The 25,318-nt window shown below is 36.6% G+C and overlaps 1 protein-coding gene across 1 annotated transcript in view; it reads left to right on the forward strand.

Moving 5' to 3' along the window:
• Positions 1 to 447: 447 nt before the first annotated feature.
• The window catches only part of KIF26B (kinesin family member 26B), a 215,765-nt gene continuing 190,894 nt past the window's right edge, over positions 448 to 25,318 (forward strand). Inside the window, exons 1-2 of the mRNA XM_072409327.1 lie at positions 448 to 946; positions 7,693 to 8,094. Of these exons, the coding sequence (XP_072265428.1) occupies positions 884 to 946; positions 7,693 to 8,094 (465 nt within the window). The 5' untranslated portion in view covers positions 448 to 883. The remainder of the gene's footprint in view (positions 947 to 7,692; positions 8,095 to 25,318) is intronic.

A 25,318-nucleotide genomic window follows, 5' to 3' on the forward strand; every position in this document is an offset into this window, starting at 1 on the left:
GCTGCCTAAGTGTATTTTGCAGACAGTGGGGAAGAAATGGGACCCCATTGCTACTGCAGATCAATTCCCTAGTGATTCACCTGTCAGGGGAAAGGTGAATGTATTGTGCAGTTATCACTGGATGCAGGAAGCTGATACAAGTAGTGGGCACCTGGTCTGGCCCTCCCCACCATTCTTTTTATATGGAAGTGAATTGCCTGTATCCCTCCTGTCAGGAGATGACTGTATGCATTACAAGCAGAGTTCTGAGCTCGTTTAAGTCAGGAGCAGCCTCTTATAAAACATGCATCAAACAGCCTGCCATTCCAGCAGACATGAATATTTCTCTTTTATGACCAACTAACAAGTACTCCTGACATAACAAGCGTCCTGCGAGGCGGGAAACAATTGGGGCGCGTTACAGCAGGGTGGAAGGGAAGCGGCAGACATGAGGGAGGCTGTGCACAGAAAATAAGCCGCTGCCGCCAGTAAGTGTCAGTCAAGGTGTGCAGGAACACCGCATGCCACGGCACATCCCAGCCCACCTCACTGGAGGGAGGAGGGGAAACCATCCCCAGCAATTCATTCCCGAGCCAGGCACCACAGAAAGCTGCTCGGGTCTGGTGGTTTCGGTGCCTTTTTCTTGCTGGCTCCTCCCTGACATCTCCCCATGCTGTGTGTATGAGGGGACTGAACGCCTTCCCTAGAACTCTACACTGCATGAAGCCGCCGCTCTGTATGGGGGGCTCCTGTCAGTGAGTGCCATAAGGTGCGCTATGCTCACAGAGTGGATACAGAACGCTAGCTAGGAGCTGACAATGATCTGAGGAGCCTGGTGCCAGCTCTGTATAGAAGGAACACATCTGGATGTACATCTGCAAGTTGTCTCTGATCAGCCCTCACCATGAGCTCAGTGACAGGGAATAAAGAGAGGATTTCTGTCACCTCCAGAAACAGAAAATATGGGGTAAGTGCAATCAGCAATGCTTGGATTCCATACATCCCATAGACATCACCTACCTGCACATTGACATAACTTTATGGGAGAATGTGTCCTTGACATCACTTTGCAAGCCATCAGCATGGCTGCAGATGGTCATGATGCTGAATTCTATAGCTTTTGTGTGTGCATGGAATATGTAATGCCAGTGATCAGGGGTATGTGATGTAATATTTATTGTGTACTGCATACAAAATACATTGAAATATTTGTAAACTCCGATATGTCCATCAGACGTCCCCACCATACCCCCAGGTAAGTGACACTTTGCTGGTCCATTGCTATTGAGATCTAAAGTCTACATAAGCTGTCATGGGCAGACGTGTGACATGTGATGAATGACATGACTTGTCCATAGCCAGGACATGGCAGATATAAATCACTGGTATGGAGCAGACATTGGGGATAACTCCACGTCAAGAGGAAATATGAATGATATATAGAGGTCACACTCGGTATGATTTTTTCACTCTCCTGGTATTTGCGTCATTCTTTATTTTGACATAATACATAGCCACAATTTATGCATTAGTAAAAACTTTTCTAAAAAAAAAACTTGGGTGTTCCATCTATGATCAATCATTGTTTTCCTGGGCATGCTTCCATCTCATAACTGTCTAGGAAAAAAATGGGAAATACAAGTTTCCTATCTTGAGGACAGACAAAGGGCTATTTATTATGTCTTAATGTCTCTTCTCTGTAGTCTGCTCTTATCCCTAAATATTCTTCATTTTGTAGCCAAACAAAGACAGTGTGAACTACTTACTGCACCATCTGACAATCGACCATTTGATTTTGGTGATAAGTACCCAATATTCCTAAATGGGGAATAGGAGATGCAGCACTGACGGACAGCCTGGATATCTCTGGTAATAGACTCCAACCTATAAGAGGGAGGCAGCCTGGTACAGATTCCCCGGTGCCATCCTATCAAAGTAACACACCAGCAGGCATGGCATAGCAGGCTCCACGTATAGGGAATTCAGCTACAGTTCATGGAGCAACATTACAACAGTTTAATATCTGAGGAAAATGATCTGCATTGAGGAGGAGCTCTGTGTTTTTTCCTGCAGGATCTCAGCTCAAGATGAATTGGTACATGCACTGAAAGCTAAATTAGTTGGATTAGAAAGTCATTAGACGATCATGTAATGTCTGATGTGGCTTGATCGTGGGGTCTGCACAAAACACTTTGCTAGAGATCAAGCCATAAATGCCTTTTAAAGGTATCATTTGTCCATTATCCCCACACACAAGTGACTGTAGATGTGTTGGGAACATGTAAGATTTATGTTGGCCATTCATGCCTGTGGAGAAGGGCTGGGAATGATACTGCAGTGTAGTGCGCTGGCTTGTATTGTCTTACATTTGTAGACTTGACGGAATCCTCTTATAAGGCAATGGTGATCACAAATCATATCATTATTCACTGCTCTATTCTACAAAATATTATCTGAAATCATAAATGATTAATATGTTCTAGTCACAAGTTTAAATCTCATATCTGGACCATGTTTTTGTTCCTTTTTTTAACAATGACAAAAGCAAAAAGGCTGATGTTGTACAGTAGGCAATCTACACAAAGACACATATGGTTGTACATAACATTTATCATTCAGTAACAGTACTGTATACAGACACAGCATTATTTCTAATATTCCATACAGGCATAACAATCTATAAAAAAGGTAAAAAAAAGAAAAAACGAAACTAACTTTTGTTTGCCATGGTAGCGGTTGCCAAGTAACATTCAGATTCTTGGTCTGATGTCATTATAACTAAAGTACGTGCCCCCTTCAATAACATGTAGACCATCAGAATATTTATTGATGTACCAATACCATGTTATAACCATCTATTATTATGGAACTTATTCCAAATCTCTCACCTTTTCTTTGTCACAGGCAGTATTATAGTGTAGAGCCATAAACTATTACACATTTTATGAGATTATATATTTTTGACAAGTATATTTATCAACCAAGTCCTAATAAATGAACTGTAATGTGATTTATTGGAGATGTAATAAAAGAGGAATAGCTATTCTTTTCTCTTTGTATATCCGGATGATGTAGTAGTGGGGTTGTGCTGTTTTTTGTATAGGTATAAATACAGCTTAGTAGCGGAGGCAAATATTTATTAGGTATAAGAGTCATGTTCTTTTTTCATTGGAGAAATTAGAAGTTACCCTTTTATTTCACCAAACACTTTTGTGTTAGGGAGCATTATAAAGGAGTTCATCCCTTGCTCCTACAGCTGCCCTACTTGAATCTGATTAGTCCCGAAACCTTTTCCCTTCTCCACTCCAGCCATTGGTTGCAGGCACTCAGATGTCATCGCATACAATGCAACCTGCAGTCATGCATTTTGAGGTCACTGAATGACCGCCCACAACCTGGAGCCTTAAGGAGAAAAAAGGGCACCCCTGCCAAGACCAAAGATCGTAAAGTAAAGTCCCTAACTTCCATAACTACTTTGGTTATGTTCAGACCTGCATTGGGAACATCAGTTTGTGCAGCTATCTGCAACTGGTACCTGCACTGTTCTGCTCATTCTTTAGCAAATGGTGTTTTTCCATTTAACAAGAGGTGGGAGCAAGTGTTTTTGAACCACTACACATTCTGTTAAGTCTGTTTCAATCAGTTTCTACCAGTTTTCAGTTATCTGATGTATTTACATTAGATGGTTGGCAGGTTGCCAATATTATGCTGGAAACCTATACAATATCTCTTTTGTGAACTTTAAAGATTTATTTGACCACAATGCTTTTAATTACAGTGCTTAATAAGTTTATGATATGGGGATTTTAATGTTTGTTCAGAATATAATAAATATTTTGCCTGCATAGTCTAAGACAACCTTAACTTTTTTTAACATGGGGGAACCCTTGAAATAATTTATAGGTCCTCAGGGAACCCCTGCTATAATTACTATGGTCCCAGCTCACAGTATATTAGTGTGGTAGTCAGTGGGAATGCCTCTTACATTGCTGGCCTTTACGAATAATGTTATCCATACAGATAGCCATAAAGATCATTGGTGTCACCTTAACTGACCTGAGAGGTACAAATTGCTCATTGTTCAAGGAACCCTGGTTGAGAAACAATGATCTAAGAATAGGATTACTTTAAATAGCAAAAGTACTATTTATTATTATTATTATTATTATTATTATTAATAACAATAATAATAATAATAATAATAATAAAAAACAGAATTGCTGGTATACAGCACAGTAAGAGGCCAATATTCCTTCTTTTAGACATTTTTACTTTTATCATTGCAGTGTAATGGATAATATAGCTTGAGGACCAACAAGACTGTATATCCAGGCAATTTATGATGAAGTGGATTTATTGGAACTAAATAGCCCCTTCACATGTAAACAACAATGTGAATAAAACAAAGCCTTCTGAAAACAGAAGATATTTATATGTCTTACATACATCTGGTTTAGTGAAAAGCTTTTTTTAGGTTGATTTTAGACTTTCAGCCTGCTGTTGTCAATCAATTAGTATTAAATAAAACATTTTAATTGTCCAATGAAAAAAAATCCAAAAATCCAATGAAAATATGAAAAAGTAGAAGAAAATGACTTTTACACCCCTGCTTCTACTGTAGTTGATTCTGATAAAGTCAGAGGATTCTAGGAAAACTGAGGATTCTTCTTCAGAATAAAGGGGATTGGCCTTTCTCATGTTCCATTCCAGTGGCCTTAACCTTGCAAAGGAGATCATTAAAGAATCCAGAGATTAAGTTATTTTTAAAATATTCTGTACATTTTTTATGACTTTTCCTTGGCGTTTTTGGGGGATCTCAAACAAAAGGACCTTGCAGTTGCAGACTTGAGAAGCCATTATGGTTTCAGACACTGTTGATTTTTAGGCGCTCTTTCATGAGACGCTCCTGTGTCTGAGCTACAGAACGGAAGCTTTAATCATGCACAGGTAATTTACTATTACTAGCTCACTTAAACTCCAGTGGTTTCCTCAGTGCATTCAGGTCTGTTTGCAAAGCTGATTTTGTTTGTAAACCAGTAGAAGCCATTTGCTGCTGTTAGTAGCTTAGAGATCAAATGAAAGGGCACAGAGCTAGCTGCTTGCTGTTTGTTTGAAGATGAATGTTGTTACAGCCTGAGGTCATGGAAAGTGGCTTGGCAACGATGGCATGGTTTGTAGATTTTCTTTAGAAATTGCATTTTGCACAAGAGTTTGCAAATCGTAATCTTGACAAAACTAGCTGCCTTTCATGTCCTAGCACTCGAATGGCAATAAACTGAGAAGGATTTGTGAGGCAGCTGACTGTCTGAATACAAGGTGCATCTGATTTTCTAATCCATACCTGAGATCTCCATGCCAATCATTTCTCTGTCATAGGGGTATCTTCTCTACAAGAATACCAATTATAGTGTTGCTAAATTCAGATCAAAACTGCATTCTTTACCTGTCTCTGCATGATTGTTTACATTTTTTGTAAGGCAGGCTATACTTAGGTTAATTTTAACACGTTAAATCCATTCACCTGTTTTATTGAATCAACCATAAATCATTTGTTTCTGAATTCAGTTAACCAAAATAAATATTGTGAGCACAATCAAAAGAATCTTTACTAGTCAGGTTGGAAATTCCAGTTGATCTTTTCAGGTATTATGGGGTTTTTGAAAAATGTATTAATAAATTTATGGTTGATACATTTTTGGGACATTCACACATATCAGTTAGCCTGTTACCTACTTGAAAATATATTGGACAATTTGTAATCAGTTACACAGAATTGATACTAAAATTTGGTCGAGCTTTGATTAGGGTATATATGATTTTGGTAAATTGAATTTCGAATGACATTAACATCAATTAAGTCAACTGAATTGAAAACTAAATTCAATTTTTGTATGACTAGTTTATGAAAACATAAAAGTGATCAGATTGATATAAACTCTAAAAAATGTAAACTATGTGTAAATGTTTCAAAACCTTTGCTTCAATGTGCAGCTTGTAATTGTATATGCATATGTGAGCTTTTATATTTGTATATAGATTCTTCATTTGATCTTTGCAGCTGTACTCTATGGCTGTGCTTTACTGACTCTTACAATGCAAGTCTATGAGGGCATATTTATAAAAATAGTGAATGTGACATTTGCCAAATATTTACATACTTAATCATTTCCTGTTGTGTTAAAACACATTCACCAGGAAGAATTACCAACGGTGAATGTTAAGTAAAAGTCACATTACTTTTTTGTGAGTAGGCCCCTAAGGGCCACGATCTGGTGAAAACAATGTACTTAATGACATCTTTTAATGGTTGTAATGGCACTGAACCTCTAAAATGTACCCCTGGTTTGTCTACAAAGCTAGGTATCATAGATGATTCACCTATATAGTGTAGGAGGTAGAAATTTGTGCTATTTGAAATACAGCTTGAGGTAAGGATTTTTTGATAAATTTTGTGGAATTTCAATGGAACAGTAAAAGTGGAATAAAAATCTGAAAGTTAGACATCTTGGGAACTGCAGTTACCTGCCATATATTTTTAGTTCTTCTTTGCTACACCCATGGTTTCTGCCAGTTAGAATAGTTAAGTTGGTGACCACGGTTTTCTCCCTGCAGTAAATAAATATATAGAGTGGTCACCAGCTGGTCCCAGTCATTGGATTGGACAATGGGCGTAGAAGCATACTGAAGTGCTCATCCCACTTCTATCTATTTCCAAAAAGTATGCACAAAAATGGAAAGTACTTCTTTTCCCAGTTTTAGTCAAAGCTCTGCTGTGAAAGGGATAGTTTTTCAATGTTTTAAGACAAGATTCACAGATATTTTATTCAATATTAACAAATGTTCACTTCCATTAGAAAAATATGGATAGATGTTGTGAAAACATTTATACATATTATGTTTTGTATGGATACGTAATTGGATTAAATCATGTTTTCTTTACCTGCCATGAGTTCCTATTAAGGCCCATTCACACCTTATGCATTGGCTTTTGACAGCTCCACCAGCGCAAGAAAAATATAAAAAGCTATGGCAGGGAAAGTAATACAGCTGTATGTAGTTTTTGGGGATAAATAGTATGTGTTATATTTTACATAAATACCCGAGTTACAATACAATTATATTAGTAATGAGATGTTTGTTAAATATAATGACAATGGGGGAGTTGTGACATTAATAACTATTGATAAGAGACTGAAATGAAGGTATAGGGCATGAATAAATTATCAGGTTGAGAGAAAGTAATTATGATGTGTATGTATAATGCATGCAAAAGGCAACTACGATGAAAATGAGCTATAGAACATAGGTAGGTGTGTGTTCAACCATAAATATGGTATGCATAAAATGTAAAATACCATACCCCTTTAGGGCAGAATCATTAAAACTGGAAAGAGAAATGAGGACAAAAGTGAAAATGCCTATAGCAGCTTGTCAGGTTTTACCTTTCATTACTTGTAAATAATAGGTCTGATAATTTCCTGTTTAGTTTTTTCTTAGGTTTAAAAAAGTAAGTATTTTTGTGTCATCAACTGTTCAATTCATTTAAAAGAGCAAATTAAACATTAAAAAGGTATATACTAGTAGAAAAGTAAAACGTACTTATCTTACACCTCAGCCATTTATGTACAGAAAAGAACCTTCAATCTACATGCAAGCAGTCAAATAAGGAATTTATGGAAATGGTTTAATGTATTTTTTTTTTATTTCCCATAGGTCAATGAGGTATGCTCCCCTACGAAGTCATCAGCACCCTTTTCTCCTGAGAGCTGGTATAGAAAAGCTTATGAGGAGTCCCGAGCTGGAAGCAGACCTGCACCTGAAGGTGCAGGATCCATACCGGGTTCATCTGGTACTCCTTCCCCTGGTTCTGGAACTTCCTCTCCTGGCTCCTTTTCTGGTTCACCTGGACCGGCATCCCCTGGAATCGGAAACAGCTCTCCAGGATCACTTGGTGGATCTCCTGGATTTGGCACAGGATCTCCTGGCTCTGGTAGTGGTGGAGGATCATCTCCTGGCTCTGACAGAGGCGTATGGTGTGAGAATTGCAATGCACGCTTAGTAGAGTTGAAGAGGCAGGCCCTTAAACTGTTGCTGCCAGGTCCCCATTCTAGTAAGGTAAGACTATGGTGAAATAGTGAAACTATGGTACATAGTGAAAAAACATTGATGTTGAATCATATGTAAACAATGAAAGACAACTAGATGAAAGAAAATGTAAACAGCCGTAAAGTGGTTGTCAGCAATTTCACTTACAGAAACGCATATTACCTAGTGTATAGCAGTGATTTTCATGTGACCCTGGTATGACATAATAGTGGAAGTAAAGAAAAACAAACATGGGTACCCTTGTGGTTTTTTTTTTTTTTAATTATATATTAACCTTCCTGGCGGTAATCCCGAGTGTGGCTCGGGGTGAATTTTCCATACCAAAAGTGGTAACCCCGAGCCACACTCGGGGAACCAAGTCCTACCTGGTTCCACCGGCGTCCTCCAGCGATGCCAGGCATCTTCTTCCCCTGACGATGCCGGCGGAGCATCTGCGTAACCTGGCGATCTCTTGAAGGCATCTGCATCCTCGGCGTAGGACGTTAGGGACGTGAGGCCAGGGGAAGCAGATCCTGGCCGGGCATCTGCTCGTGAGTGTGTGGCTGGAGGGCGTAACCATTAGGCTGGTAGGTGGCAAATTTTAAATACTAAGTATTTTTAAATGTACTGCTTTTACATTTAAAATACTTAGTCTTCATACTGCCAGGGAGGTTAAGCAATTTAAAGTTAACACTTATAGCTATTTTTTATATTTCAAAAAGATCACAGTACTTTCCCAATTTTTAGCCAATATTTATATAGCTCCAACATATTACGTACCGCTTTACAAAGTCATGACACTAACTGTCCCTCAAGGGGGTCACAGTCCAATGTCTCAACCATAGTCATATGTCATCAACACAGTCTAAGGCCAATTTTGGGGCAAAGCCATCTAACCTAACTGCTTCTTGGATGTGGGAAAAAAACCCATGTAAACCTGGGGAGAACATACAAAATTTGTATGTTGGTATAATAATATATCTAGGACCTAGTACTGCAAAGGCCAGAGTGCTAGCCACTAAGCCAACTGTGCTGTCCAATTTGCCATTCCTAAACATTATCATTCATCCTTCAGGGTCAGCATCTATGTTGACTAGCTCTAGAAATTCAATACACAGTTTATTCTTAATGCCATTTCAACTTATATTGCAATCCTTTGATTATTTTATGTTCAATGTTCAATATTCTAAATATATTATGATTTTTATATGATTCAATATATAATGTTATGATATAATTATATGATATTAAAATATTAATTGTGACACAAATCGTGATTTTGATTGCAGTTGTATGGTTTATATGGATAATGGACTAGACAAGGTACTGTACTACTGTGTTGTGTATCCTGAAGACAGTAAATCGTTGGACCACTATCATTTCTGTAACTTATATTTAAACTGTGTATTATTCTGACACTGTGACAGCACTGATATTCAGGGATGACATTTCCACAGTCTCCTAGTGATCAGATTGTAAAGGTGACCTGTTTCATCAAACCAGTACTATGAATTGGTTTTGCTAAAAGACTTAAAAGATGGTTTTTAGGGAAACCTTAGTGTGGGCAGGTGGTGATTTTAGATCATTTGGCGATTGCAGTAAATGTGAAAAATGAAAATCCCAATCACAGTCTTTGATGTCTTCATACATGAAGTAATGCTAAAATGGTTGATCTTTGAAAATCTTGATGGAAACTTAATTTTCTATTTCTTGAAGTTGTCACAAAAGCCATGTCTTGAATATGTCTATCTGCATAAAAGAAATGTATAGAATTTTTGTATATTTATATTTTCTTTATTCTCTATTCTCTTCATTATTCTACTTTTCTCTAGCTCGATCCTAAGTTGCCTTACTGCTAGGCCATAAATGTCCAATTTTGCGCATAAGACTTAATAATAGAAGGTCAAATTAGACACACAAGCTAATGAATCAGAGAAAGGAACCCTTGGCTCACTTAAAGAGAAGCATTCAATGAACGACAAGCAATGTTGGGCTTTGGAAGGACTCGGTATTAAATACATATAAAATATATAAATATATATAAATTGTATAAATTAAAACATTTAAGACTCTAAAATATGAATATTATACACTTTTAAAACATTTAAAAAGGTTAATGTAAAAAGGAAAAAAATTATTGGTTGGTCAGTGATCAGTTGGAGTCATACTACAGATTGGCTGTGTGTCTTTTATTAACTTAAATGCAGGATTTTCATGTCTGATTGGTACTTACCTTGAGTTGGCATGAGAGATGAAGTAAAGGCAGCCAGTATAATCTAAATCAGTGTTTCTCACACATTGTTAACATGGGGGAACCCCTTGAAATAACTTTCACGTTATCAGGGAACCCCTGCTATAATTACTATTCACAACTCCCAGCACAATAATTTAATATTATTAATATTATTATTAAACAGGATTTATATAGCGCCAACATATTACGCAGAGCTGTACATTAAATAGGTGGTGGTCAATTGTACATCTTACTTGTACTGCTGGTGACAAGTAATACCCATGGACAGATTTTATAGAATAAAAATAGTCATACATAACCTGGTGTTTCCAAGCAAAACACTTGATTTGTTCCTTGAAAGGTAGCATTAAGCATCGTTATTGCATCCAAAGATTTTCACTTTCTTTGAAAAATGTATGCATTGACACGTTATTTTTCTTTCTATTCTGTTGAGAATAGTCACATGTTTTATCACACATCATGTTGATGAGCCATCCTCTGTAGATTGTTTATGAGTAGCCGTACACGGGGTGATTTTTTTTTTTACTAATCAATGAAGACTTGACAGACATACAACAACAGTTTGTACAATGATGGTTGCTGTATAATGTGAATGGGAGTTTTCAGTTAAATTGAGTTTCTAACTTGCTGGCAAAGCATTCCGCGCTTGCAGCCACTTGTGAACAAATGTTATCTATAGAAGTGGCCATTATGAGTGCTGGGCAAGTGCTGTCTAAAAATATGTGCTATTGTTAGCAAACAATCAATCAAACACAACAACTGATCATCCTAAATTGCATGATTTATATAACAGAAATGTGGAATATTTTCAGATGTTACTATCATGCAGGCAGCTCTAGTGATTGTGATCATTTAATATGTACAGTTCTGAGGGAAGTGTCCAGAAGTGTGTGCAGGTCAATCATTTCAACCTCAGTTCACATTTAATATATTATAATAAATACATTCCCCTAACAATTGGTATTGTGTTGAAAATGAATATCCTAGAAAAACTGAAATGTAGATTGTGGGCAAAGCAGTGCAGACTTAATAGGTGGAAAACATTATATTACATACTGTATAATACAAAACCGTTAGATTCAGCCATAATTCACTGTAATTGGTATTAACATAAAAGACCTTGATGTAATTGTAAATGCCATTTGAATGGCAAGATTTTTATTTGTATTTATTTTTATATTCATTATAGGCAATGAGACTGTGTGTACATCTGTCAATATTTATAGAAGAAAGATATTCAATGGTGTCACATTCAACACATTATTAATAGGAGGGATTTTCTTGGCAAATGTACTATATATTCTTGGCAAATGGACGATACAGCACTGTGTGGTCTCTATTGTATATACATAAACACAACCAAACATTTAGATGTAAATTCCGTATGGCGTGCAGGGCCACCTCATTGATCTGGCAGTGTGTACACACAGAAATGGGTTTATCTATGCAGCAAAGACATTCAAAGAGCCAAACCAGTCTACTAAAGTAAATACAGCAACATCATACAGTAAGAGTGGCTCATTGTACACAAAACATGAATGCAAATGTCTGTTTTGCTTAGTCCTAGCTCTTCAAGTCTTTTATTGATTTTGTATTCTTTTTTATATGCTGCTCAGAAAGATGATTTTGAAATTAGCACCAATTCTCCTTCTTCTTGTCATGGGGGTCACCACCTTATCCCACATTCAGATATAATGCAACAATGATTTCAGCTAATTACCGGTATGCATGCTGCTGCTGGATAAAAAAAAACCCTGAGCCCAATGGCAAACCAGCCACATGCTCGCATTGTTTACCTCAGGTCCTAAAGCAGCAGTATAGCTAAAAATTAAAAAGAAATTGTGACCAGGCAGATTCTTTATTGCAGAAGAGACAGGGGATGTGTCTTTTACAAAAGAGTGGCCGGTGCACCCACCAGCGGAGTCAGGGGAAAGACCCCACTTGGGGGGTCAGTGGCCGGAGCTGAGGACCACGTCTCCCGGAGACATCACAGGCTCAGAGAGGTCGACAGGTTATGTCTTTGAACACAACCCGCCCATTCTCCCATCGGAGACTCAGACCTGCAATGGGAGAGCGGACGGGTTCCGGCATCATGACGCCATGATGGGGGAAGTTTCTTCCCCTTTGAGTGACACTTGGCCCCCCGTGCATGCACGGGCTGGAGTCCATGCATTTAGTGGTTCGCAACCTACAAAAGGTTGGGGACCACTGTTCTACAGTAAAAAAACATATCTAATTCATCACAATTTCGAAATTATACTGACCTGTGTCTGGTCCGTCATGGGTGCTGCCATTTTCAACTTTTTCAGGTTTTCTGTTTTTCGACCACCATGTGCTTGGGAGTCCCAGCTGTCCCAAGGGATGCCCACAAATCCTGTATGATTTAAAAAAAAAAATAGTAAACAGGCAGGTAAGAATGATTTATTGCAGAAGAGACATCGCCTGTCCCTTTTTGTAAAAAGCTGCCTGCTCATAAATTTTTAAGGAAGTATAGTTCTGCTTTATTACATTTTAATAAATACCTTAAAAATAGTTTGTGATGTACAGCGCTGCGTAATATGTTGGCGCTATATAAATCCTGTTTAATAATATTATTAATAATAATAATAATAATAATAGCATACTAAAGCTTGGGTATGGCAGCATGATATTATAAGATCTGCCCAGTACTTCGTTTTTAACCCTTAAATAAACCTCAACATGTTTACAATGCAGTGTTTAGCTAAATGTACTTTTAATGTGTGCTAAATACAATAATTCTTCTTTGGATTATTATCATATAATGCCAGCAAACCATTCCTAGCATACTTTCCCTGGCTGAATCTCCAGTTAGATGTGTCTCACTGCACACAATGTCATTACTTATTAAAACCCTAAAAACAGAAAGAAACAGCTCAGCATGGGGATTGTCCTTGCAGTTAATGGGTTAATCAGTGGTGTGTGTCGTTTCTATGGTTACAATCTTCATGCTAAAATCCATTTAAAGGGAAAATGCCAGCAAATAAAATGTATGTGTAATGCTCTATGCTATAGCCACATCATCTGATAGTGACAGAAATAAATACACCCGGCTTATCTGGGGTAAATATAAGCTCAGGTCCACATGGAGAACTGCATACTGTAATATAAATGATTAATGCTCATTTCATAGAGAAACTCATTTTATTACCTAAAGCTTTTCTAATACATGGTTAGTAACTACAGTAACAAATAAATAAATTTAGACTGGAAAGGGAGGACATTTCTTTTCTTTTAGTTTACCTCACTCCAGTGTAAGTGTGTAACTGCATAAATTTGCTTTGAATTTAAATTTGCTACACCATATATGTGTATATATATATATATATATATATATATATAGATATGGAGTCTAATTATACTATCGGCTCATGAAGCAATTGTTTCTTTAACAATGATGATTGGTGAAAAGCTTTTCATGATTTATAATAAAAATATGTATTTTATATGACAAATTATTTTGTATTTTATATAAATATATAATTTGTATTTGTACCTAATTTGTATAAATATATATGCATGCATCCAATATGCATGCAACTACCCATCTTATTTTTATATCCTGGGGACACTCAGTCCCCACAAGCTCTGTATACAAGTAAGTACTTTTCCGGATCAGAAAGCTCTCCTGCACTATCAGCAATTTCATTAGGTGTTATGGGATCTGATGAGAAGGGATAGAGAAGGCAAAGTAAAGCAAAGCTGAATTTTAGAGTTCCTATGTTGTTCCAGAACAGTGATCTCCACCTTTTAGATCCTCAGGGAACTCCTGCCATAATTACTATATCTGCAGCTCACAGTATATTAGTGTGGTGGTCAGTAGGATGTCTTTTACTTTGCTGGCCATTTGGGAAGAATATCACCCTTACAGACAGCCAAAACGATCATTGGTAACTGACCTGAGAGTCATAATTTGCTCATTGCTCAAGGAACCCCTAGTAACCTGAGGGTTCCACAGAATTCTGGTTGTGAAACATAAATCTAGAAGATACATAATGACTTTCTTTTGTACCTATGCTTTCTCTGTTTTTTTATTTTACATTCTAAGGATAGGTTTGCATGAGTCAGTTTTTCTCAACCAGGGTTTAGTGGAACACTGTTATACCTTTGTATATAGTTGTTAAAGTAGGGATTCCCTGAAGACCTAAAAGGTATTCCAAGGGGTCTCCCATGAAATAAAAGGCTGAGGAACACTGTTCTAGAGCAACATAGAAACTCTAAAATTTACTTTTTTAACTGCAGCTAGCAGGAACTGTGGTGAAGCTAAGCTTTCTCTATCCCTTATCAGATACAATATCCATCCTTACCACGAAACCAGTGATCTTTTTTGCCACCTGTGAGGGTGACCTTGCACCCACTGACCATCAAATTATTATTTACTGTTAGCTGTGGATATTGCAATTATATAAGGCGGTTCTCTGAGGACCTGAAAAATATTTCAAGGGTTCCCACATAAATAATAAAGGTCAAAAAAAGCATGCTGTACTAATCTAGCGATTCAGTCCAGCAGTGTTCTAATGGTATTCCACAATCAATAGGAAATCTTCAAATTAAATCCCACTACTGTTAAAACTTGTCTTTTTGATAGAGTGGGGAAATATTAGATCCTCTGTAAGGTTATTTTTTATTATTGTTAAACAGTATTTGTATAGTGCCAACATATTACGCAGCGCTGTACATTAAATAGGGGTTGCAAACACAGAGGGACAGACAATAGGGACAGACAAACACAGACAGTGACACAGGAAGAGAAGAGGACCCTGCCAGAAGATCTTACAATCTAGGACAGCTCCTTAACATGTTTTTATTAGTATAAGAAACTTACCTTTTTTTAATTTTCTTTTATACAGTATATCCAGTGTAGAGTTTTGTCCACTTCTTTTTCAGGTGACCTCCTTTTGGTTACTATGATGGAAGTAAGGGGGGATTTCCCCAGTGGATACTTAACTTTTCTTCCTCCACTCTTACCCAAATGAAATAAAAAGGTTTTGGCTGGATCTGGATCTTTAAATGCATTTTATTATCAATAAAGATTTTTTTTCATCAATTTAAGATTTTTTTCCTTTGTTCCAGAGAGGTTCCAGCTTTTATCTCTTCCTTTCTGAATTACTGCTTACTGGTCACTATAGTTTTTTTTAGAGAAAGTCAGCTGTTTTTTGGGTGTTCTCTGATGAGTTGGGTCACAATACAGGGGCCACCACTCACCTATAATTTCTTCTACACAGTAAAAAAAAAGTTAAAGTTAAAAGAATTAATCTGGGTTTGAACACAGCTATGTAATAAGGAATTTACTCATCAATTCAAGCATATATGTATAAGACACTTCAGATATAAAAGAAATTAGTCTAGTAAAAGATTCTAATGTTTATTTATAGGACCTATTTAAAGAATGTATTATTAATTTATTTTTATGAAAAAAAACTGTAAGTACACACTAATAATTGTGCTAAAGTTGCTAAAATTCCTTTAGGTACTGTCAGAGGTCAAGTGGTTTCTTCAGTCAATGTTAAGAGCTATTCTGCTTCCCTGCCTAAAGCTCTTCACATATAGATGCTGGAATAGATTGTAAGTGGTCGTTTTCAGCAACAGTAGAAAAAGGGTCTATTTATAAAGCAATGAATCTGACATTCACTGAAACGTTTCCTGGTGGAGAATTTTCCAGGTTCATGTGTTTTAATGGAAGTAACCTATTCTCAACCTGGCAATTTTATAGTAATTGTCAGTTTCACTGCTTTATAAGACTACTTCCCAATGAGTGCTGTGCAGACATTGCTGTCCTGTGCTATAGAGAGGGCGAGGGTGAGTTAGAGGCACATGGCTGCATCCTCCCCAGTAGTAAATAATAGGATTCTTCATTGGCCAGCCGTTTGGAGATCCAACACAGCAGACTGCTAAACCATTTCAGGACAGTTGTACTAATTCTAGATTTTCACCTAAGACAATGACAAACGATTGTGCAACTTGTACTAATCTAGAAACTATACAAGGCTTATAAACTGTTTTCATCCTCGGTGCTAATATTGTTAGTTTGGATTGATATTCCATCTTGGAAGATAAAGGAACATTATCTGTAGCTTGTGTTTTTTGGGCCTATTCTAGTATAACATGACCAGATGCTAATATTATTATTTTATTATGTGTTTATGCAGTTCCGAAATACTATTATAACCATATAGCCATACCATTAAGTGTCTCTCAGAATAAGACCCCTTTTTTTAAAGTTTATTTTTCTTTTTTTTATAACTAGGGCAAACATACCACTTAAAAAATGTGATGATTTGTGTGGGAATTAATAGTTTTTTTTGGGGGGGGGAGGGTAGGGGTTCAAGGGATTAATGCACTACCCTTTAATAATGTCTTCCTTATCTAACCCCATGTGTTGTGCATCACGTGAGTAATCCACAGCAATAATAGACTCTGCAATATCAGCTGTACTGCTGTGCGGTGGGAGCACAGGGGAGTGAAGTGACTGGCAATTATATTGCATCTTGCCGCCTGGGATTTACAACAGGCAATATCCTGAAAACCAGGATAAGACACCCACAGATCAACTGCTGCAGACTACTGTATGAGAAAAGAACAGTGCGCAGCACGTCGGCGTGAATAAATAGCACTAGTTTAAGCTTTCCATGTCTATTTTTATTTTGTACTTGTACAAAGAGGCCTGTCTATAACAGAAGAGACACGAAGCAATGAAAAAAAAATACCCAGCTGTGAGACCTCTTCAGAAGTGTGCCTTCCTGGAATTGTTTCATGATCTGTACATAAAGAATTTTAGTAAAACAAATGATGGTATTTCAAAGTGTAACTCCAATTGTTGTGAATTTGTTCTTATATAGTAAAAGCACCATACATTGTTTGCCAATGTTATAACTTTTTTTTCCTATTTTTCTTTTGGAAGGTTGTGGTTGGTAAGCCATGGAAAACATACTTCCCCCTTAGTTGCTTTCTCCAGTATGGGAAACTGGCATCAGAATTTAAAATGAGCACACTTGGCAGTGAATGAAGCAATGCATTCTGCCAAAGGTACAATTTTTTGTTACCTAGACAGAAGCTCAATGAATGCTATATCATTTTTATTGTCCGGGTTTAAAAAGACTTTGCGAAAGCCGATATATAGTTATAACAAGAATTTTTAAATTTAACACACTTATATTAAATCATTCCCTTTGAATATATCATATTTTTAACAGATCAAGCAAAGCAAAGACAGCATTGCAATTAACACTACAATATTATTATTATTAAACAGTATTTATATAGCACCAACATAATATATAGCACTGTACAAAGTCCATAGTCATGTCACTAACTGTCCTTCAAATGGGCTCTTAATCTAATGTCCCTACCATAGTTATATGTCTTTAGTACATTATATTATCAATTTTTGGGGGACTACAATTAACCTAACTGCATGTTTTTTTGGGAGGAAACTAGAGGAACCCAACACAAACACCTGAACCTGCAAACTCCATGCAGATAGTGTCCTGGCCAAGATTCAAACCTGGGATTCAGCACTGCAAAGGCCAGAGTGCTAACCTCTTAGCCACTGTTCCGCCCAATTACAGGAAGATTGTTGCAGATTAACTATAAAAAAGATATTTTTAAAATTATTTGAAAACTAGGAAAAGATTGTGAATAGTACATTTAGGGTAGATTCAAATGCCAATATTCCCTTGTTGTGCATTGGCTACAACAGTACAATGCATTGGCGTGCCACTGGACAATGCGCTGGGATGCATATCAAACCATTGCATGCCAATGGAACTATATATTGTAATTGCCACTGCAAAATGCGGCCTGCTTATTTTATCACGTATTGCTGTGGATTTGGGACCATTTATCTTTAAAAAGATAAGGATGCTTTACAGTGCAGATTAGTGTGGTGTGAGTATGCCTTAAATAGACTCTTGATGAGATTCTTTAAAATGCTCATGCTCCATATTTCATGGGCTTATGTTTCCAAGCCATACTCCTGTTATGTGTAGGGAAAATGGCAATGTTAAAAGTCCATGATTTCCTGTTCTGTTTAGAGAATAAAGTGAAGTTAGTATACCAAGTGAAATTATACTTGGTTCCTTTTACCACTGTTGGTGACATTGGGGAGAAATGGACCAATAGTTAACAGCGGGGTGCAAGAGGGGCAAATATCTCTTTTTGTATATAGTGCTGTGCACCTTAGGGCATCCAGGACCCTATGATAGGGATGTGAACATATTTTTGAAGTACATGTCTTTCATTTTAGGTTGTAGTTCAGTAGTTTTACATTAAACACATGTCCACTTAAATCCCAGACTCACAGAGTTGCACCCTGTACATTTCTCTACAGGCATGATTAGTGATTCTTCTGGAATTTTTCCAGTGAGTAAAGACATTAATCAGATCTGTTATACTGCAGGTAACATCTACAAAGGATGATTTTTCTATTACCTAGCACACTACAATCTTCCATGCAATCATGTCAGCGGAGGCACGTTACAGGTACATAGCAACTGTGTACGAATTGAGTGGTGAATTGTTGTCAGAGCACAGTGCAAATGTTTCCTTGTACAGATCCAAATGTTATCAAACGGTAATGTTTACAGTTCTACTTCAAAGGCTGCAGTCATTAGCTCATGTTCAGCATTCTTCTGCAAGCATCATTGCAAGGCTGAATTAACCCTTTACATACAGATTGTAAATGTAGATGGGAGAAATTGAGCGCTGATGGTGGACATTATCGAGAGTGGAACCAGTCAAATGGGGTAAACCTGCCATGAGATGTGGATAGATACTCCAAAGCTGCCCATAGACATTAAAGGGCAGTCAATGTGCAGCTACAATTTGACATTTTAGGATGTAGCAATCAGCAAATTGCAGTACAAATAGACATATAGCTGAAATCAAAGGCCCACAGACATCCATTTTGTTACAGCAAAAACTGTAACAATAATGTTTCATAGTTTTTTTTCTTTTACAATTTGTGTTTTTAATTTAAAGCCAGACAAGACAAAATATTATATTTTTCTTAAAATACATTAGCAGAATATGCCTGTTATTTAAGTGGTGTTTGGTGGATGGGAGGCCAATGTGAAAATGCCTTATAAGGAAATTGGATTCCTTTTGTTATATTTAATAGCAACATATTCTTTTGCTCCACTGTATTTGCCTGGATTCATTCTATATAAATTGTCCCAACACCTGCAGGAGCTGATATTCTAGAATGGATTATCACAATATTGTTTTTCATTAAACTATACACACAGCATTGTGGAATAACATCACCCAAATAGCAGCAGCCAAGAGAAGGGGGACTGTAAGCTCTGAAATGGAAATACAATGCTGGTGCATTTGTTTCCACCCAGACTTTTCATTTGTGAATAACAGTGGCCAGCAAGCGCTGAGCCTTCATTCACTGTGCAAACATTTCCAGAGCCTAATCATTTCTCCCTGACTCATTGTAATACAGATAGGATTACTGCATTAGAAATGTGATTTTAAATGGCCCGGGGCAGTAATTTGTCAGCATTTGGGAGGATTAGCTGCCTCATAGCTTGTCCTATAAAAACTGTTAAAGCAGCATCACAGGTCAACATATCAAATATTCTGCATAACTTACATACATGCCTTTGCTGGGCAACAGATGAATCTGAACAAGAGAAAGTGCTAAACAGCCACTGCTTTATGAAATATAGTGTTCGGATTTAGGCTTCTTTGGGAGACATTTACTACACTTTAATAGTTAAAAGGCTGTAAAAATGAATGTAAGGTTCAGTTGTTGCCAATAAAAATCTGTAAAATGCCTGCTCCATTTTAATTCCAGGCTATGAAATAATAAAAAAAAATGAAATTTTTGGGGTAAGAAATCTTATTGGACAGAGGTAAAGATAAGTGTTGGCATTGCCCATAGAAAACAGTTTATTATTTCATTATCCGCTGTAGAATAAATATTGCTGGAAGATGATGGGTTTTTGGGCAACATAGAAAAGTTTTCTATAAAGTTAACTATAAAAAAGTATTCTGGAGGAATGACACATTCTGCAATGAAAAGGAGATGTTGAAATAAGCCAATCGCAAATTGTTATATAGCAGAGATATATATCACCTAGGCGGCTTCTGTAATTGAAAATGGGCTTTTCATTTGGTTGGTAGTTAAAAGGAATAGTAAATCTTTGCAATGTGCATCTCAGACCTTAACACAGATATTAAAGGAATTACTTTGTCCTTTATGAATTATTTGTGTGCCTGGGTGAAATTATAATAATGTTTTACTGCAATTATTGTTAATATTTTTGCATTATGTACATTTCTTTAATATTCAACAAAGCTGAATGCAGTAGTTTGGTGCAAATAGATATTTATTCTCTGATACAATATTTTTTTAGCAATTACTGAAAGCTATCTTTACATGTATGCATTTTTTTTTTTTGTTTATTTAAAAAAATCCTGCTTGCTTCATCTTTGGATTCCAGGAAAATGCACCTTTCATAGGGATAAATGGTAATGCAAAACATGTAAAACACATCTAAAGAACACAACTCACTTAATACACAAATATGTGAGTAAAGCCTTAGGGCTTATTCACATTGGCAGTGAGGTTGTGGTGCGATTAGGAGATGCTATATGCATCGTCTCTTTACGGCAACCCTCCTAGGGAATAAATAGTGCCTACAGTGACTGGTACTAGTGGACATTGCTTTTATTCAAATGGATTCTCACCTGAAATCTTATCTGAGCTTGGCTATGGGCTAGAGACCGAATATCTCTCTATCCACAGGTAGTGTCTGCTTTTATAGTATAATGAAACCGATTAAGCTGTAATATAGTTTCCAGCATAGTGGTCAAGGGTAGCTGAATCTAAGATGTGAAACAATGTGTGACTTACAAAAGGAATATTTAATATAAACTATACAGCTAGTTGAGAGAGTTTGTTGTACTGAATGTTTATCTCCACTTGAGTGAAAAGAAATATTTTTACTTGAAAGCGGTTGTTTCCCAGGTGGAAGCGTACTGCAAACAGAATGATATCTATATGGACTTCATGGTGTCAACCCTGCCTGGTTTCTTTAGCTTAACTACTCAAAACTTTCTTCATTATCTCAACCATATAGATGGTAAATATTTTATAGTCCCAAAAAGGAACTAGGTGGGCTAATTAGATTTATTGAGGTTACATGGTAAGTGTGAACAGGACAGCTCTAAATTACTAACATACTTTTTTTTTGCATTTATAAAACAAATTTAACAAAAGGCTTTTATTGATATATTTACCAGACCATTTGGTATCAAGTTAAAAAATAATTGTTCATGTTTAAATATAATTATAGGAGGCAAGCAGGAAAAGAATTGAGCAACTAATTCTTCATTCACTTTATCTAAATTCTTGTTGATGCCCTGCAGAATATGCAGCTTTAAAAGGTGTAGTAGGGCAGTAAGAGTATATGCCTGAAGCCCATGCAATGTGTTTTCCTTTCTCTCTCTCAGAACATCTAATTACTAGACTTTTTAAATTACAGTGCAGATCTCTTGTATGTGTTTCAGCATCATTGGCATGTTGTGTTCCAGGATTACAAAAATGGCTGGCACACTACAGCAATGTATGAATGAAAAGTATTCTGTTCATTGGGAGTGGCTATGGTAATTACCTAGATACATCTAAAACTTTTAGTTTTAGATGTTAATTTATTAATGTATTTTTTTACGCATTTGCACTATTCAATATTAAAAACTAAATCAGTTCATTATTAATCTTCCATACACTTTCAATTAAATGATATCAATCAATAAATGTCACATAAGGCACCATTGTATGGTAATCTTTTAAGTAAAACAACAAACCTGGTTTCCTCTGACTTTTTCTTTAAAAAGAAACCTGTACTTGGAAGTTATGCAATGCTATTACTTGCCTATATGTAATAAATGTAGAACTTACAATGCGTTACTAGCTGTTGTAAATCAGTGGGCGATCTATTGTTAATCTATTGTTCAGTATTATTAAATATATTTTTACAAATAGTAACGTGAAAGATGTTTGCACAGCAATTCCATTTCTTCCTAGCTAAGCAATTCATCATCTACATTTCAGCTGCCATACAGATGAGAAGACGCATGTTGCAGATAATAAATCATATTTTTTCTGTCTGTGCTTTTGAAAATAAAACTGCAGGCATAATGAAATCAATGTTTGTGGGGCATCACAGTGTTTGGGGAGAAGCTAATTCCCCAAACATGATATTTTTGGGTTGAATTTTTTCATTAATTCTGATGGAGAGAAAAAGTATTAAGCCACCCTTAGTTTTGTGATGAAAGACTTGTTTCCTAAAAGCATTAAGATGCCTTAATGACAATATATTTGTAGATGTGTTAAAATATACATTTGCCATGTGTGCTTTGTCTGATATATTCAAGCTCAAACCCAACTAGACAGTGTCTCCCCTTTTAGTAGTTAAATGGCAGAACATGTCACCACTCATTGCAATACACAAAGTTATTGCAGTAAAAATGCATAGGTAATAACCCAATATCAAGAGGAAGTGTATTAAAAAATATCTTAAGCCATTACTTTTTTTAATGAAAATTCTTATTTTGTCCTCCCTAGACAAAGCAGACTTTAATTGCACTTAAAATGAGTCTGATATATTGGTTACCTATTTGTAATTGACAAACATAGAAGTCACTTACACTTCAGAACGTTCTACCCTAACCTAATAATTTTGAGAATATGTTACAGCACCAGGATAAACCATCCAAGTTAGCATTTGTAGACAATGTCATGGGGATCCAAATGACCATTCGTAGACACTGAGGCTGATTTATTAAAGCCCTACAATACTGGAGAAGATATAATTTATCAATGAACATGGGTAATCCAGCAAACCTGGAATCGATCTGGTCCAGGGCTGAAAACATTTGCTAACAAATAGCCAACGACTTTTAGGAGATCCATTCCAAGTTTGCTGGATCACCCAGGTTTACTTATGACCGCGTATCTTCCCTAGTCTTGGAGAGCTTTAATAAATCAAGCCCAATGTCACAGGGGTCCAAGTGAGCATTTGTAGATCATAGGGTATATAGACTCTCTGGCTAAGCATCCACTGAAGAGTCTTGTGTTGCTGAGATATTTGCTAATTTAACCTTGCACTTCTTTAGGTCATAAGGGTGTAATAAAACTCCCCAGGATGACATCCAAAACATCTTTTCTTCACACTTACTGGAGTGGTAGACTTGTTGCCCCTGATGGTTAGCTCTCGCAGGTGTTACTCTTAGGAGAGCATGGTGGTGAAAGACAAGACTGAAATTGTTATTGTTTTTGTGTGTGTGTCTTGGAATGAATCCCTTTGAACAGGCTAGGCTGTACTGCAAATGTTTACGATTCCTTTCTGAAAAGATTCCTTACAGACACCTGGCAATGTAATGTTTATATCTCAGTTTATTGTCATTTTATGGCAAACGGGAAAGCGAAAGGCTTGTAACTTAACACTAATTTGCATTGTGGGTTTCCTGCACTTTACCGCAAGCAATGCTACAGTACAAAGTACATTTTAGTTTGGTCATACCAAACTGTACATAGGAACACGGGTTCACTTATTGATGTTGTAAGCCGTACATTTGAAAGAAGTTTGTTTATGTTTATGTAAACCTTATACTGATTTGAAAGAGGAACCAAATGGAAAATTGGATTTTGTTTAAAACCATGACGAGTATAGTTATTCTGGCCCATATAAAACCAGGTAACCATAAAAGTTTAGCTTTTACCTGCTTTATATCAATTCTATTTAGACCTTGGACATGGATAGCCTTTAGCTTGTATTAGAGCGGCATGTAAAGCAAGCTTTTCAGTAAGCTTCAGCACAACTTGACATATGCTGAAAGCCTGCCAGCAGCTTGTTTAAAGTAAGAGTCGCCACTCCTTTTAAGACCAGTGTTTATTATTCTCAAACTGGAACTGAAGATTGCTTTAAAGGTTTTACCAAAGCTGCAGTAAGCTTGCTGAAACTTTTTGTAAATGCCTGCTGTGCTCATTGCTCATATACAAGCATAGGTAATTTATAGGGGGTGGTCTAAAGATCTAAATAATTTATAGGGGGTGGAAATGAATGTTTGGTCACATTTTTTTCTATAAACTTCATGAAAATAATATTACAGGAAATATATATTTTTTTAAAACTAGCAGTCTAAATAACAGCATTAATTTTTTCCTTGGAGTCCAATACTCTGACATTTATTTAAAAGAATCATTTGGGTCTAGATCAGTTTTTAGGGCTACCTTGGGGGTGATTTTAAAAGATTTTCTTGTTTTATATTCCACTCCAACTGAGAAGACAGAAGGAAGCGGTGGAGAGAGCATGTTTTGGACCCACACATCTAACATACTAGGGGCCTGCCACACATTGAGAACAGACATATTTTGGCCACCATTCTCAGAAAGACTTCTACACATCTATGGCCAACCTTGTTATGGTAAGTAAACTATAAGCCCTTGTATGGATATGTGATGACTGCTGAACTTTATTCAACAGCTGTGTAAAAATGTCACCTAGCTTTGGGTTCACATCGCATGCAGCTGAACTAAAGCAAATGAAAGGGACTAGGATGGTCCTGTCTGATCTATATATGTAATATGATTTTTGCCTACCAGTCATAGGATTGCTAGGAGTTTGCCACATCCTTTAGCAATCTGGACCCCCTCCAAATTTGGGGTTCCAAAGATGGCCCATTTTGAGGATAGGGGTAAGTAATTTTAGTTTAGTGTTTCAATGCAAATGATACAATCTGTCTGCAGAAATGTTTGATTTCCGGACACAAATAGTTTAAAACTATTTTAACATTTGTATTTTAGTCTTAGACAAAAAGTTTTATCTGCCCACCTTTACAGCACACTTTTTTTATCTTGATGAAGGGTAAACTATTGGATAAAAGTTTCCACTCCTGTCAAAAAAACTTTTCTCCCTGAGGGTTTTTAAAAAAAGCCATCTGCTGCAGTTTAAAATGCCCCATAGCAAT

The sequence above is a fragment of the Pyxicephalus adspersus genome, chromosome 4 (genome assembly GCF_032062135.1).
Source record: "Pyxicephalus adspersus chromosome 4, UCB_Pads_2.0, whole genome shotgun sequence".
In the NCBI taxonomy this organism is placed as follows: Eukaryota; Metazoa; Chordata; class Amphibia; order Anura; family Pyxicephalidae; genus Pyxicephalus; species Pyxicephalus adspersus.